The sequence below is a fragment of the Prunus dulcis genome, chromosome 5 (genome assembly GCF_902201215.1).
Source record: "Prunus dulcis chromosome 5, ALMONDv2, whole genome shotgun sequence".
NCBI lineage: Eukaryota > Viridiplantae > Streptophyta > Magnoliopsida > Rosales > Rosaceae > Prunus > Prunus dulcis.
This window is the reverse complement of record NC_047654.1, coordinates 1,222,185-1,236,359: the sequence shown is the minus strand read 5'-3', so window position 1 is coordinate 1,236,359 and position 14,175 is coordinate 1,222,185. Positions and strand designations below refer to the sequence as shown.

At 38.6% G+C, this 14,175-nt stretch overlaps 1 protein-coding gene across 1 annotated transcript; it reads left to right on the top strand.

Moving 5' to 3' along the window:
* Positions 1–12,622: 12,622 nt before the first annotated feature.
* On the top strand, positions 12,623–13,643 carry LOC117629386 (mitochondrial import inner membrane translocase subunit TIM17-2-like). The gene has a single exon (XM_034361954.1). The coding sequence runs from the start codon at positions 12,700–12,702 to the stop codon at positions 13,384–13,386; it is 687 nt and encodes a 228-aa protein (XP_034217845.1). The 5' UTR covers positions 12,623–12,699; the 3' UTR covers positions 13,387–13,643.
* The last annotated feature ends 532 nt before the right edge of the window (positions 13,644–14,175 follow it).

Genomic DNA, 14,175 nt, shown 5'->3' with positions numbered 1-14,175 from the left:
TGGTAGAGACTAAATTTCATGCCAGAATTTAGGTTCTTTGTTCTGACAATGGCGGAGAATTTCTCAACCATGATATTAACTAGTTCTTACAAGATAATGGCATCATACATCAACGCTCATGCCCTTACACTCCCCAACAGAATAGGGTGGCTGAAAGAAAGAACAGACACTTATTGGAAGTCGTTCGTGCCTCTTTCTTCGGTGCCAATATGCCACAATCTTTTTGGGCAAAACCGTCGTCTCTTTAACATACCTCATCAATCGGATTCCCTATAGTATCCTAAATTTCCAAACACCACTTCAAACATTTCACCACCATATCCAAACACCTCCCACCCCAAACCTGGAACCCCGGATTTTCGGTTGTGTTGTATTTGTCCACTTACATGATCACCAACGAAGCAAATTGGATCCCTGAGCCGAAAAGTGTTTTTCATTGGCTATGCACCTCATCAGAAAGGATACCGGTGCTATCATCCTCCTAGTCAGAAAGTCTTTACCTCCATAGATGCTGTGTTTCATAAACATGACTTATATTTTTCAACAACCCAGGAGGAGAATCGAGAATCCACCACTGCTCAAATTCTGGATTTTTTTCCCTAGGATGTCACTTTACATCAAAACGACCCATCGCCAGTGGAAAGCGACCGGTCATCCCCCTTTAGCTCTTATTTGTTCACTTACATGATTACGAACGAAGCAAATTGGATCCCTGAGCCGAAAAGTGTGTTTTCATTGGCTATGCACCTCATCAGAAAGGATACTGGTGTTATCATCCTCCTAGTCAGAAAGTCTTTACCTCCATAAATGCTGTGTTTCAGAAACATGACCTTTATTTTTCAACAACCCAGGAGGAGAATCGAGAATCCACCACTGCTCAAATTCTAGATTTTTTTCCCCAGGATGTCACTCTACATCAAAAAGACCCATCGCCAGTGGAAAGCGACCGGTCACCCCCTTTAGCTGTTCGAATACTGAGAATCTGCTTCAAAATGACTAGTCGCCAGTGGAAAGCGACCGGTCGCCCCCCTTAGTTCTTCAAATACAGAGAACCTGCTTCAAAACAACCAGTCGCCAAAGGAAAACGATAAGCTGTCCCGACGCTGTCAAAATCATGAGGAGGAAATTGAACCGTTTTATGAGATTTTGCCCGCTTTAGCTCCAGTACCAGACCAATCACTTGCTGAGGAAGTCATTCAGGTAACATCTTTTCCTAAAATTGATAACACTAATGAAATATCTCATGATGATTTGATATCAGAACTCATAGAGCCTACATATCAGCTTCCAGAAAGGAAGAACCGTTGCAAACCTCGAGTACAATATGAAGCAGGTCTTAAAGCCCAAGAGAAATACCCCATCAATAATTATATATCTCTCAGCAAATTATCAGAGTCACGTGTGCACTATGTGAAGCAGTTGGCTAACATATCTGTCTCCAACAGTGTAACTAAAGCACCAGAAGACTCAAAATGGAAAGAAGCCATGAATGAAGAAATGCGAGCTCTCCAAAAGAATGTCACATGGGAACTCATGCCCTTACCTCATGGAAAGAAGACAGTAGGATGCATGTAGATTTATACTATGAAACTCAAAGCAGATGGATTCATCGAAAGATATAAAGCTAGATTGATGACGATGGGGTATACACAGAGATATGGGATAGACTTCCAGGAGACCTTTGCCCCAGTAGCCAAGATTAACACTATTAGATTCCTATTGTCTCTAGCAACAAATCTCAATTGGCTACTACATCAGTTTGATGTCAAAAACGCATTCTTACATGGAGACTTGGAAGAAGTACATATGGACTTACCCCCAAGATGTAATTCAGCTCCTGACAAGAAGAATCAAGTTTGTAAGCCTAAGAAGTCATTATAAGGGTTAAAGCAATCTCTAAAGGCATGGTTTGGTAGATTTACTAAATCTATGAAGAATTTTAGATATACACAGAGTAATTCAGATCACACCATGTTCTTGAAACGTGATAAAGGAAAACTTACTGCATTGATTATTTATGTAGATGACATAATCGTATCTGGAAACGACACAGAAGAGCAACTGAAGTTGTGAAAGTATTTGTCTCGGGAATTTGAGATGAAGGATTTAGGTGATCTGAAGTACTTTCTCGGAATCGAAGTAGCTAGGTCAAAAACTTATATATTTATGTCTCAAAGGAAGTATGTAATGGATCTATTCACTGAAACAGGAATGCTTGGATTTAAGCTTGCTGACACACCCATTGAGATGAATCACAAGTTGTGTAAAGACATGGACCAAGAACCAATCAATAAGGAATAGTACAAACGCCTTATTGGAAAGTTGATATCCCTGGCACACACAAGAGCAGTATTACATATGCTGTGAGTGTGGTTAGTCAATTTATGCATTCACCTAGTGTTTCTCATAGGAATGTAGTTAATCAGATCTTAAGATACTTAAAGTCAGCCCCTAGGAAAGGATTAATGTTCTCAAAAAATGGACATCTTGAAGTTGTTGGATATACATATGCTGATTGGCTGGTTCCATTAAAGATAGACGCTCTACTTGTGGTTTCTTTACATTCGTGGGAGGTAACCTAGTCACTTGGCGGAGTAAAAAATAAAATGTGGTTTCTCGGTCTAATGCAGAAGCAGAGTATAGAGGAATGGCTCACGGAGTTTGTGAATTATTGTGGATCATAAGACTCTTGATAGAATTGAGCTTCGAGCCAGAAAAGCCAATGGAGTTGCATTGTGACAACAAGTCAGCTATCGATATTGCCCATAATCCAATTCAACATGATCGAACCAAACATGTTGAGGTGGATAGACATTTCATCAAAGAAAAAATTGAGAATAAGATCATCCGCCTATCATTCGTAAAATCATAAGATCAACTGGCAGATGTCTTAACAAAAGCTGTTTGTGGAAGAGTATTTCATGACTCACTTACCAAGTTGGGCATTGATGACATATATGTACCAACTTAAGGAGGAGTTTTGATGTGAGTCTCCTAATTAATCAAGGAGATTTATTTCCTTGATTAATTAAGGGATTTACTTTCCTATTCTATATAGTTGACAAATCCAAATCATTGTATAATTAGGAGATATTATCCTAATTGATTACTGTATATATTTCCTTGTAAAACACTCATGTAAACTCCTATATATACCTCCTTATGGAGAAGAATAAAACTTAACCTAAAGTATTCAAACCATATTCATATTTTTAGCAAAGACTTCTTATAAGCATTTTTCCTTTATAATAATAACACCACCCTGAAGAATTAGAGAGGAAAACAAAAGAAATTTAGTAGCAAAGGGTATATTGTTAGGATAAATCTGTTGACGTGAGTTAACCAATTAAATCAAGGAGATTTATTTTCTAAGTTAATTAAGTGATTTACTTCCTTGTTTGATAGAGTTGACACATCATTGTATAATTAGGATATATTCTCCTAATTAATTACTGTATCTATTTCCTTGTAAAGCACCCTTGTAAACTCCTATATATACCTCCTTATGGAAAAGAATACAATTAACCTAAAGTGTTCAAATCATATTTATATTTTAGCACGGTATCAGAGCCGTTGATCCTAAGTCGTCTAAATGCCCTCAAATCATATCCTAAAATTCAAACCCAAACCCTAAATCATATTTCTTACATCTCAAATCAAATCCTCTTATCAAATTCCTTAAACACATACCTCTCAAATCAAAATTCCTAAATCAAATTCCTCATATCAAAATTCTTCAAATGAAATTCCTCAAATTCGCAAATTCTCAAATCAACTCCTTAACCACAAACACACACTCATATCAAATCTTCCTTTCTCTATGATGTCATGCCCCCTTACGATTTTCTCCCTCTTTGCAAATACATAGAAGCATGCAATCAATCCTTCTTAATAGGCTACATGGGCTCATGCTTTTATACCCACCACCACGGGTTCTTCTTTCCATACGTCCCCTCCTAAGCACACATGGATTATTGATGCGTGTGCTACGGATCACATGACATTTAGTTCTTGCCAACTTATTTCTCGCAAATCAACCACGCAGTCAGTGATGTCTAATGCTAATGGTACTCCCTCCCTTGTGGTCAGGGAAGGATCTCTATCTCTCTCTAACTTCATTAATCTTGATTTTGTATTGGTTGTTCCATCATTGGACCATAACTTGTTGTCTATTGCACAACTTACTACTGCTTTAAGGTGTATAGTAAAATTTTAGCCGAATCATTGTATTTTTCAGGACATCCTCACCGAGAAGACGATTGGTTATGGTACTAAGCGAGACAAACTCTACTACTTGGGCACCGGATAGTGAGACCAAGGTTGGTCAAGCTTTCATAACAAGTGGAGCTAGTTTTGAGAGGCAATGAAACAATGTTTGGTTATGGCATAAACGTCTTGGGTATGCCTCGTTCGGTTATTGGAAGAAGTTGTTTTCATCATTATTTTACAGTTTTGATGTTTCCAGCTTCTAGTGTGATATGTGTGAATTGGCTAAGAGCCATCGTATTCCGTTCCCATTAAGTACAAATAAAAGTTTGGTTCCATTCTCCCTTATTCATTCTAATGTTTAAGGGTCTGCTCAAATTGCTACTCTAGCTGGAGCTCTATGGTTTGTCATTTTCATTAATGACTGCACCCGAATGACCTGTGGTTCCCTTCTCAAAACCAAAGGGGAAGTGAGTTTAACGTTTTAACAGTTCCATAAAATGTTGGCAGCTCAATTTCATGCCCAAATCGAAGTTCTCCATTCTGACAATGGCAGAGAATTTCTTAATCATGACCTAAACAAATTCTTACAGGATCATAGCATCATACATCAACGCTCGTGTCCATGTACTCCCCTAAAAAAATGGGGTGGCTGAGTGAAAGAACTGACACTTACTAGAAGTCGTTTGTGCCTCTCTCTTTGGTGCCAACATGCCTCGATCTTTTTGAGGCGAGGCCATCCTCTCTACAGCTTACCTTATCAATAGGATTCCTTCAAGTATCTTGAATTTCCAAACTCTTCTTCAAATATTTCACCACTATATCCAAATAACTCATACCCCAAACCTTGAACCACAAATTTTCGGCTATGTTGTATTCATACACTTACATGATCACTAACTAAACAAATTGGATCTCCACGCAGAAAAGTATGTTTTCATTGGCTATGCCCTTTATCATAAAGGTTACCGATGTTATCACCCTCAAAGTCAGAAGGTATATACCTCTATGGATGTAGTATTCTGGGAACACGACGTATATTTTTTAAAAGCACATGAGGAGAATATAGAGCCAAACATCTCAACTTTTCTGGATTTTTTCACAAAGAAAGAGACTCAACATCAAAGCGACCAGTCGCTTTCCTTTATCCATGCATAGGAGGATTCTCTATCTCCAAATGACCAGTCGTCATCCCAAAACGATCAGTCACCTCCCTCGAATTTTTCACACCTTGCATTTGTGTCACAAAAAACCGGTCGCCAAGACCACGCAACCGGTTGCCTCCCAATTTCCAAAATCACGAGGAGATTGTTGATCCTTTTTCTGAGATTTTCCACCCGTCTTCAGCTCTAGAACTATACCAATCGCCTACTGAAGATGTCATGTAACATCTCTCCTTGAAACTGATAACACATATGAAATATATCATGATGATTTGATTTCATAAAGCATACAGGATACAGATACCTCTATCTATCAACTTCCATAAAGGAAGAACAGTGGTAAACCTCGAGTACAGTACGAAGTAGATCTTAAAGCCAAAGGAAAATATCCCATTAATAATTATATATCTCTAAGCATATTATCAGAGTTACATGTACACTTTGTGAAGCAATTGGCTAATATATCTGTCCCAAATAGTGTGAATGAAACACTAGAAGACTCAAAATGGAAAGAAGTCAAGAATGAAGAAATGCAAGCTCTCCAGAAGAATGCCACATGTGAGCTCATCCCTTTACCTTATGAAAAGAAGACGGTGGGATGCAGGTGGACCTATTCTATGAAACTCAAAGCAGATGGATCCATTGAAATATATAAAGCCAGATTGGTGGCGAAGGGGTATACATAGAGGTAAGGGGTGAACTACTAGGAAACCTTTGCCTCAACAACCAAGATCAACACTATCAAACTTCTACTGTCTATAGCAGCAAATTCAGATTGGCCACTACATCAGTTTGATGTTAAAAATGTCTTCTTACATGGAGACTTGGAAGAAAAGTTATACATGGATTTACCACCAAGATATAATTTAGCTCATGATAAAAAAAATCAAGTTTGCAAGCTCAGAAAGTCATTATATGGGTTAAAAAAAATCTCTCATGCCATGGTTTGGAAGATTTACTAAGTCCATGAAGAATTTTAGATGCACTCAAAGTAATTCAGACCACACCCTGTTCTTGAAACGTGATGGAGGAAAAATCACTGCATTAATTATTTATGTGGATGACATGGTCGTAACTGGGAACGACACATGAGAGAAACATAAGCTACAAAAGTATTTATCTCATGAATTTGAGATGAAGGATTTAGGTACTCTGAAATACTTCCTCAGAATTGAAGTAGCAAAGTCAAAAACTGGTATTTTTTTGTCTCAAAGGAAGTATGTGATGGATCTACTTACTGAAACAGGAATGCTGAGATGTAAGCCTACTGACAAACCCATTGAGATGAATCACTAGTTGTGCGAAGACATGGACCATTTGCCAACCAATAAGAAACAATACCAATGCCTTGTTGGAAGGTTGATATATTTGGCACACACAAGACCATTTATTGCATATGTTGTGGGTATGGTTAGTCAGTTCATGTTTCTCATAGGAATGCAGTTGATCGGATCTTTAGATACGTAAAGTCAGCCCTTGCAAAATGATTAATGTTCTCAAAGAATGGAAATCTTTAAGTCGTTGGATATATAGATGCTAACTGGACTGGTTCCATTACAAATAGAAGCTTTACATCGGGTTGCTTTATCTTCGTTGGAAGTAACCTAGTCACTTAGCGACGTAAAAAACAAAAGGTAGATTGCTCGGTCTAGTGTAAAAGCAAAGTATCGAGGTATGACTCAAAGAGTTTGTAAATTATTATGGATCAGTGATCGATATAGCTAATAATCCAATTCAACACGATCAAACAAAACATGTGGAGGTGGATAGATGTTTCATCAAAGAAAAAATTCAGAACAAGATCATCTGCCTACCTTTTGTAAAATTAGAAGATCAATTAGCAGATATCTTGACAAAAACTGTCTGTGGACGAATGTTTTATAACTCACTTACCAAGTTGGGCATTAGTAACGTGTATGCACCAACTTGAGGAGAAGTGTTGACATGAGTTAACCGACTAAATCAATGAGATTTATTTCCTAAGTTAATTAGGTGATTTACTTCCTTGTTTTATATAATTGACACATCCTTGTATAATTCGGAGATATTCTCCTAATTAATTACTATATCTATTTTCTTGTAAAGCACCCTTGTAAACTCTTATATATCCCCTTATAGAGAAAAATACAATTAACCTAATGCATTCAAACTATATTCATATTTTAGCAAAACCAAACTTTTTTTCTCTCACCACTAGAAGAAAAGATAGTTATTATGATATAGCATTTGATAATTGAGCAGTTTTTCAAGAATTAATGGTATTAAAATTAATATAAAATGTATTTTGTTGTAAATCAATAATGCTATGGACACCAACTTATATACCAATTTAGTAATACCAACTGATGTGGCATACAACATATCAATCCATGTCACATGTCACATCATCTATTTTAATTTAGTTAATTTATATTTTATTTTAGGGTTTTCAATACATTTTATTAAGTAATTCAACAACCAAATCCTCCATTGTCACACCAGTTTACAGAAGCAATATCTCATCGTTGTAGTATCAAAATGGCAGATGTACTGTCATCTTCACATGACTATAAAACTGTCTTGGCTTTTCTATTTTGATGGTTTCTCACTTCCTAGCAATCTCAATGAAGCCACAAGGTGTTGGATTTTGATCAGAGACTCAACATCACCCATTAGAAAATTGACTCTTCAGTCCCAACGCAATTGCAAGTTCTAGAAGAAGCCAAAATGAATTGGAAATATAAATGCTAAAACCCAAAAGATTTTTAGGCAAATCGACAATATAAATGAAACCATCCTTGAGAAATTGGCCATTGGTTTTGTGGATATTTGGTAGAACCTTATATATGAAAAAGGAAACTTGCAGAAAACAGAGAAAAAGAGAAAAAGAAATTCAACTGTATTTCATTCATACCTCCCAAACAAATGAAAAATAGAGTTAATACAATTCCTAATCGTGGCAAGCGTAAAGGACAAAGTCGTTATTTTGTGTGAGAATAGCTAGGCGAGGCTAAAGTTGTTTATGTTGCAGTGAATCTTAGCTTCTTTGAAGACCAAATTACACCAAACAAAAAAAAAAATGCATGAAATTAAAAATATGGGACTACTGGATGAGCAGAGAGCCATCTCCATAGAATCGAAAAGAAACCAACAGCTGGTCCGCCAGCCTTTCAAGGATGTAGATGATTTGCTCAGAGAAATATTGGTGGATTTAGCTTTATGCTCATACACTCTAAATGTGAAGGGGGAACTACAATGTAATAGACTAAAGAAATAACATAATTTTGGAGATGTGAAGCCCGAAGGCTACACAGAGCTCCTACACAAACTTACTTGAAACAAACTTCGATAAGATTGATACTCTTGATACTCACTTGATACACACACTTGATACACCCTTGACACACACTTTACATACAGTGGATATGCCGCCTGTTTATAGGCCATAATATTAATTCAACATTAAACATAACCATAACCACTATACCTACTAAACCTCACTTTTACTTCAACTCATAAACTAGACATAATAGCTAAACCCTTTAGATTCTAACTTTTTATTTCCTTAACTCCTGACCTTTGAAATTACCCCAACAATCTCTCCCGTAATTTCAAAGCTTATTAACATAGATATTTTGCCCCTTACTCTTCTTCCATGTCGCTTATGTTCACGATACTTTGAGGCTGGTCAATACCATTTTCCTCTAGATTTTCATCTTGTGTTAGCATTCCAATTTCTAACTCTAGATCCATCACTTGATCTTGTAGCGTCTCAATATCTTCCTGCAGCTTTCCACATTCGATCTTGAAATTCATCAATGCATTAAAGTTGACATCGAGCACTTTAATGATGTCATGTTCAATCCAATAATTCAGACAAAAATATGCCGCTAAGTATTCTGCCTCCTTCTTCGTGTTTTTCCATTTGCTTGAAAAATTTTGGATGTGCGCCTCCATCAAAACTAATGTGACACATGAATTGCATTGCATGAGCCGATCCCTTGGTTGCAAAATTAAAATGTGGTTCAACATTAAGCTTGTGTGCAGCTTCAATCAAAATAGGTTTGAATAGCACAACGACTGATATACTCATCTTTTTCTTTTTCTGACTGCAAGAGAGAATGCAATTAATAACCAAACACTTTCCTTCATGAATTCTAAAACACACTCCATTTTCTTTCTTTTTTCTTTTAACATTTGCCCCAATCTTCAAAGGAAACATTGTTCCTTTTTTTTCTTCGGCATCCTTGTGCCCTTCTCTCTTCCTTCGGCGTCCATGTGCCTTTCTCTCTTCCTTCGACATCCTTGTGCCTTTCTCTCTTCCTTCGGTATCCATGTGTCTTTCTCTCTTAATTCGGCATCCATGTGCCTTTTTCATTGGCATTTATATGCCTCTCACTTACAGCCAACACAAAATAAATAAATAAATAAATAAATTTCTACACATCTCAAGCCTAGGGGTGGCAATTTCGAACACGACCCGATACATGATTCGAAACCGGCACGAGAAATTAGAGGGTTCAACCCGCACGATAAAAAAACATGTCAATTTCGGGTCAACTCGTTCTAACCCACTAACCCACTTATTAAACGGGTCGTGTCAACCCGTGTACAACCCGCTAACCCTCTAAAAAATAAAGACAAATGGGCACTTCAACACACACGCAAGGGGTTTTGAACCCCTACCATCCTCATTTCTCTCAAACACCTTATTCACCATGCTACAAACAACTTTGTGCTTTTATGGTATGCCTTTTTATATTTATAATGTTTCTTTTTCTTTTGTGTTTTCCTTTCTTTTCCGTCTCTCTTCTCCTCTTTTTTCTTTTTTTTTCTTTTTTTTCTTTCTCTTTAGTTTTCTCTCATCTCTCTTTTTTCTTTCTTTCTTTCCTTCAATCTTCTCTCCTCTCTCTCTCTCTCTCTCTCTCTCTCTCTATTTTTTTCTTTCTTTTCCTTCTCTCTTCTCTCCTCTCTCTATCTTTTTTTTTCTTTCTTTTCCTTATATTTTCTCTACTCTCTCTGTTTTTTTTAAATTTAAATTTTTTTGGTTGTGAGTTTTGTAACATGCATGTTATTATTTATGAACTCGTTACACGACTCGAAACCCGCACGATAAAAGACGACCCGAACCCGACACAACACGTTTATTAAATGGGTTGGGTTCGGGTTGAGCATTCTTGACACGTTTATTATCCCGACATGACACGAACCCGACACGATACGACCCATTGCCAGTCCTACTCAAGCCCACAATAAAACTTTTTAATAACAACCAAAAACATTTTCATAATGCCAAAAAAATTTAAATATAGAACCACAACCAACGTTTCATGCTACAGGCCAAAAATCATTTAAAAAATTGGACCATGCTCCAAATGCCACACCTCTCATACAAGTCCTCATGATCATATCAGTTCTGAACCACTTATTGGTGGATTTAGCTTTATACTCATACACTCTAAATGTGAAAGGGGAAATACAATGTAACAGACTAAAGAAATAACATAATTTTGGAGATGTGAGCCCGAAGGCTACACAGAGCTCCTACACAAACTTACTTGAAACAAATTTCGATAAGATTGATACTCTTGATACTCACTTGATACACACTTGATTCACACACTTGATACACCCTTGACACACACCTTACATACAATGGATACGCCGCCTATTTATAAGCCATAATATTAACTCAACATTAAACATAACCATAACTATTACACCCACTAAACCTCACTTTTACTTCAACTCATAAACTAGACATAATAGCTAAACCCTTTAGATTCTAATTTTTTATTTTCTTAACTCCTAACCTTTGAAACTACCCTAACAAGAAAGAATATGGCCAAAACTGAACAACAATCAACTCCAATCGGTATCAGAAGATGAACCATCCAAAGAGGAAGGTGTTGAGGCCCAAAAAATCCACGGTTCGGCCCAATTAAATTCTCAGCCCAATGCGATACCTTACCGAGAAGAAACCCGATTTGGGCACGCAAAAGTTAGTCATATGTGCTTGCACACATGTCACGCCAAGCAAATAAGCAACACGCCGCGCTACAAGCTTAAGTGGGCCCAAGTCATGCAAGATGCCCTGGGCTTGCTTGAGTGGGTTGTGTTATGGATGGTAATAAGTTGACATGAGGCCCATTGATGGGCCAAGAAAACACCCTTCAAGCAAAAACACCCTTCAAACCAGTGTACATACCCATTTCTTTCCCTCATCAGACCTAGCCTTGGAAGAGGGGAGAAAAGAAGGAAGAAAGATGGCTGACAATGGGGATTCTTCACCGAGGCAGCTGTGGGAAAGAGGCCTTGAGCTCCTCAAAATCTCTGATTTTGTGCAAATAGGCAGAGAAAATTTCACCAAGATATGAAAAGTCAAGGGAGGAGATGAGAAAGGAAGGGAAAAGCTTGGCCAAAATGGATAGAAACCATTAGGGTTTCTTGAAAAAAGATGGCTTCCAGCGGCTATAAAAGGGGGCCTCTTCTACCCAACAAAACCAACTCATATTTAGGGAGCAAGCTTTCTCTCTTACCTGCAAAAACCCAACAATTTCGTACACTATTCACCATTTTCCTCTTCTAGCAGACCACTTTCATAACTGTCAGAAGCTTTGTCAAGCTGCCGGAAGAACATTGTTTTTTCTTTCTCTCTTCTCAGCCAAATTAGCCTGCAAACCTCTTCTTCATTACCTTAAACACTCTCATTTCTCCCTAGGAATCCATATTTTCCTCTTTGGTGCTAAACTCATGCTGATTTTGCTTCCATGCCACAAGCCTCTTATGCTAAGCTAGAAAGTGTACCTGTAAGCATCAAGAAATTATCTGTAAGTTGCTGTTGTTCTGGTTGGTGAAAATAGCCAAGATGCTTCCTAAAGCTCTATTGCCCGTTCGAAGCATTTTTGGGCTTGATTTTCGAATTCAGAGAAAGGAGACAATTTCAGCAATCCACCATTTACGACAGTCCAGCCCATTTACAGTTGCCGGAAGAAAAGTCCCGCTACAGAAGGAAGCAAGAGAAAGCCCACTCTCAAATTGATTTGGGAAGTTGAGAAAATCTGACCAAATAACAACAGAAAGAGAGGATCTGATCATCTGAGCAAAGAGGAAGAAATGAAGCACGTGACCGGCTACTCCTTGTGGCCAGTTACTAGGACTTTTTTTTTTCACAAATTGATTTAGTAACACAACCACTGAAGAAATGCCCCCGCAACAAAGAAACCCGACCCGAATTAACCCGTGATATTTCACGAGGGATATTTCCGTAAAACACCCCAAACTAAAACCTAGAAGAATCAGAAGAAGCAAACAAAAGCAGCGAAAAACCCTCTCGTCCATCACACAAACCATGGGAACTCCAGAAACCTCTCGAGAACCGTGCCCCGACCGCATTCTCGACGACATCGGCGGGGCCTTCGGCATGGGGGCTGTCGGCGGCTCCGCCTTCCACTTCCTCAAGGGCGTCTACAACTCCCCCTCCGGCACTCGGCTCATCGGCGGCTCGCAAGCCGTGCGCATGAACGCGCCGCGAGTGGGCGGTAGCTTCGCCGTCTGGGGTGGCCTCTTCTCCGCCTTCGACTGCACCATGGTCTATGTCCGCCAGAAGGAGGACCCCTGGAACTCTATCATTGCCGGCGCCGCTACCGGTGGCTTCCTCCAGATGCGACAGGGCCTCGGCGCCTCGGCTCGATCGGCTGCCTTCGGTGGGGTCCTCCTGGCTCTGATCGAAGGAGCTGGGATCATGCTTAATAAGTTTATGAGCCAGCAGCAGCAGATGCCTATTGTGATTGAAGAGCCAGCGAGCGTGGCCGGTTTGCCTGGGCTTCCTCCTATGGGCCGTGCTCCGGGTCAGCCGGTCTCGGAGCCAGCAACGTCGATGAGCAGCAGCGGCGCTGAGGCTAGTTCGGGAGGGTGGCTTGGAGGGTGGTTCGGGAAGAGCAAGGAGCCTGAGGCTAAGAGTAGCGGAAGCGAGACAAAGATTTTGGAGAGCTTCGATGCCCCGCCCTTGCCCAGCTTCGAGTACAACAACAAATAGGCCTTATGATCAATGTTGTTTGAATTTTTACTTGGACCTGACCCTGTTCAAGTTGGGAACACCAAAAACTATGATGAATTTTGGTAGTTGTAGTTGATATAGTTTAAATCATAAAGTCATTTTACATATTTGTTTCTCCATTTGCTGATTATTGTTATTTTCTTATCTAGTTGTCAATGTAGACAAGTTTTGCTTAAGTAGAGTGAAATATGATGGTTAATTATATCAATTATCATATATGCTTAGACTGATTATCATATATGCTTAGACTGTGTTCTTGCCAAAGTTCAAATAACTTAAACTAACATGCCTCATGTTAGATCCTGAGAAACTATGATTATGATAATGATTTTTTCCTTGTGGTACTGAAACTTAAGATTTTTTGGTTAGAAACTGAACATAATAGCGTATTAGAAAAAGAAAGAAAAGGTGAACATAATAGCTTACATCAGTGAGAGACTGGGAAAGTGTGGTATGTGCTGTAATTTTGCAGAAGTGGCAAGTAGAAGATGTTTCGGTTTGCAGATACAAAGGATAAGCGCGCTGTCTCAACTCAATGGGTAACTGATACTCACTAGCTTTGCTTCTTATGCCTCTAAACATTGTATTTGCTTATCTAGAGCAAATATTTGCTTGAGTTTATTCTTGTTGGCATTCATATGCTAGACTTATGATAAAGCTGTTTAACACTACATATCTTTGAACCAAGATTTAGAAGCTCATCTTTTAATTGTTTTCGAATCAATGTGTGGAGCAGAGGTTTGACCCATGTTCCATAGGTCGAATGTC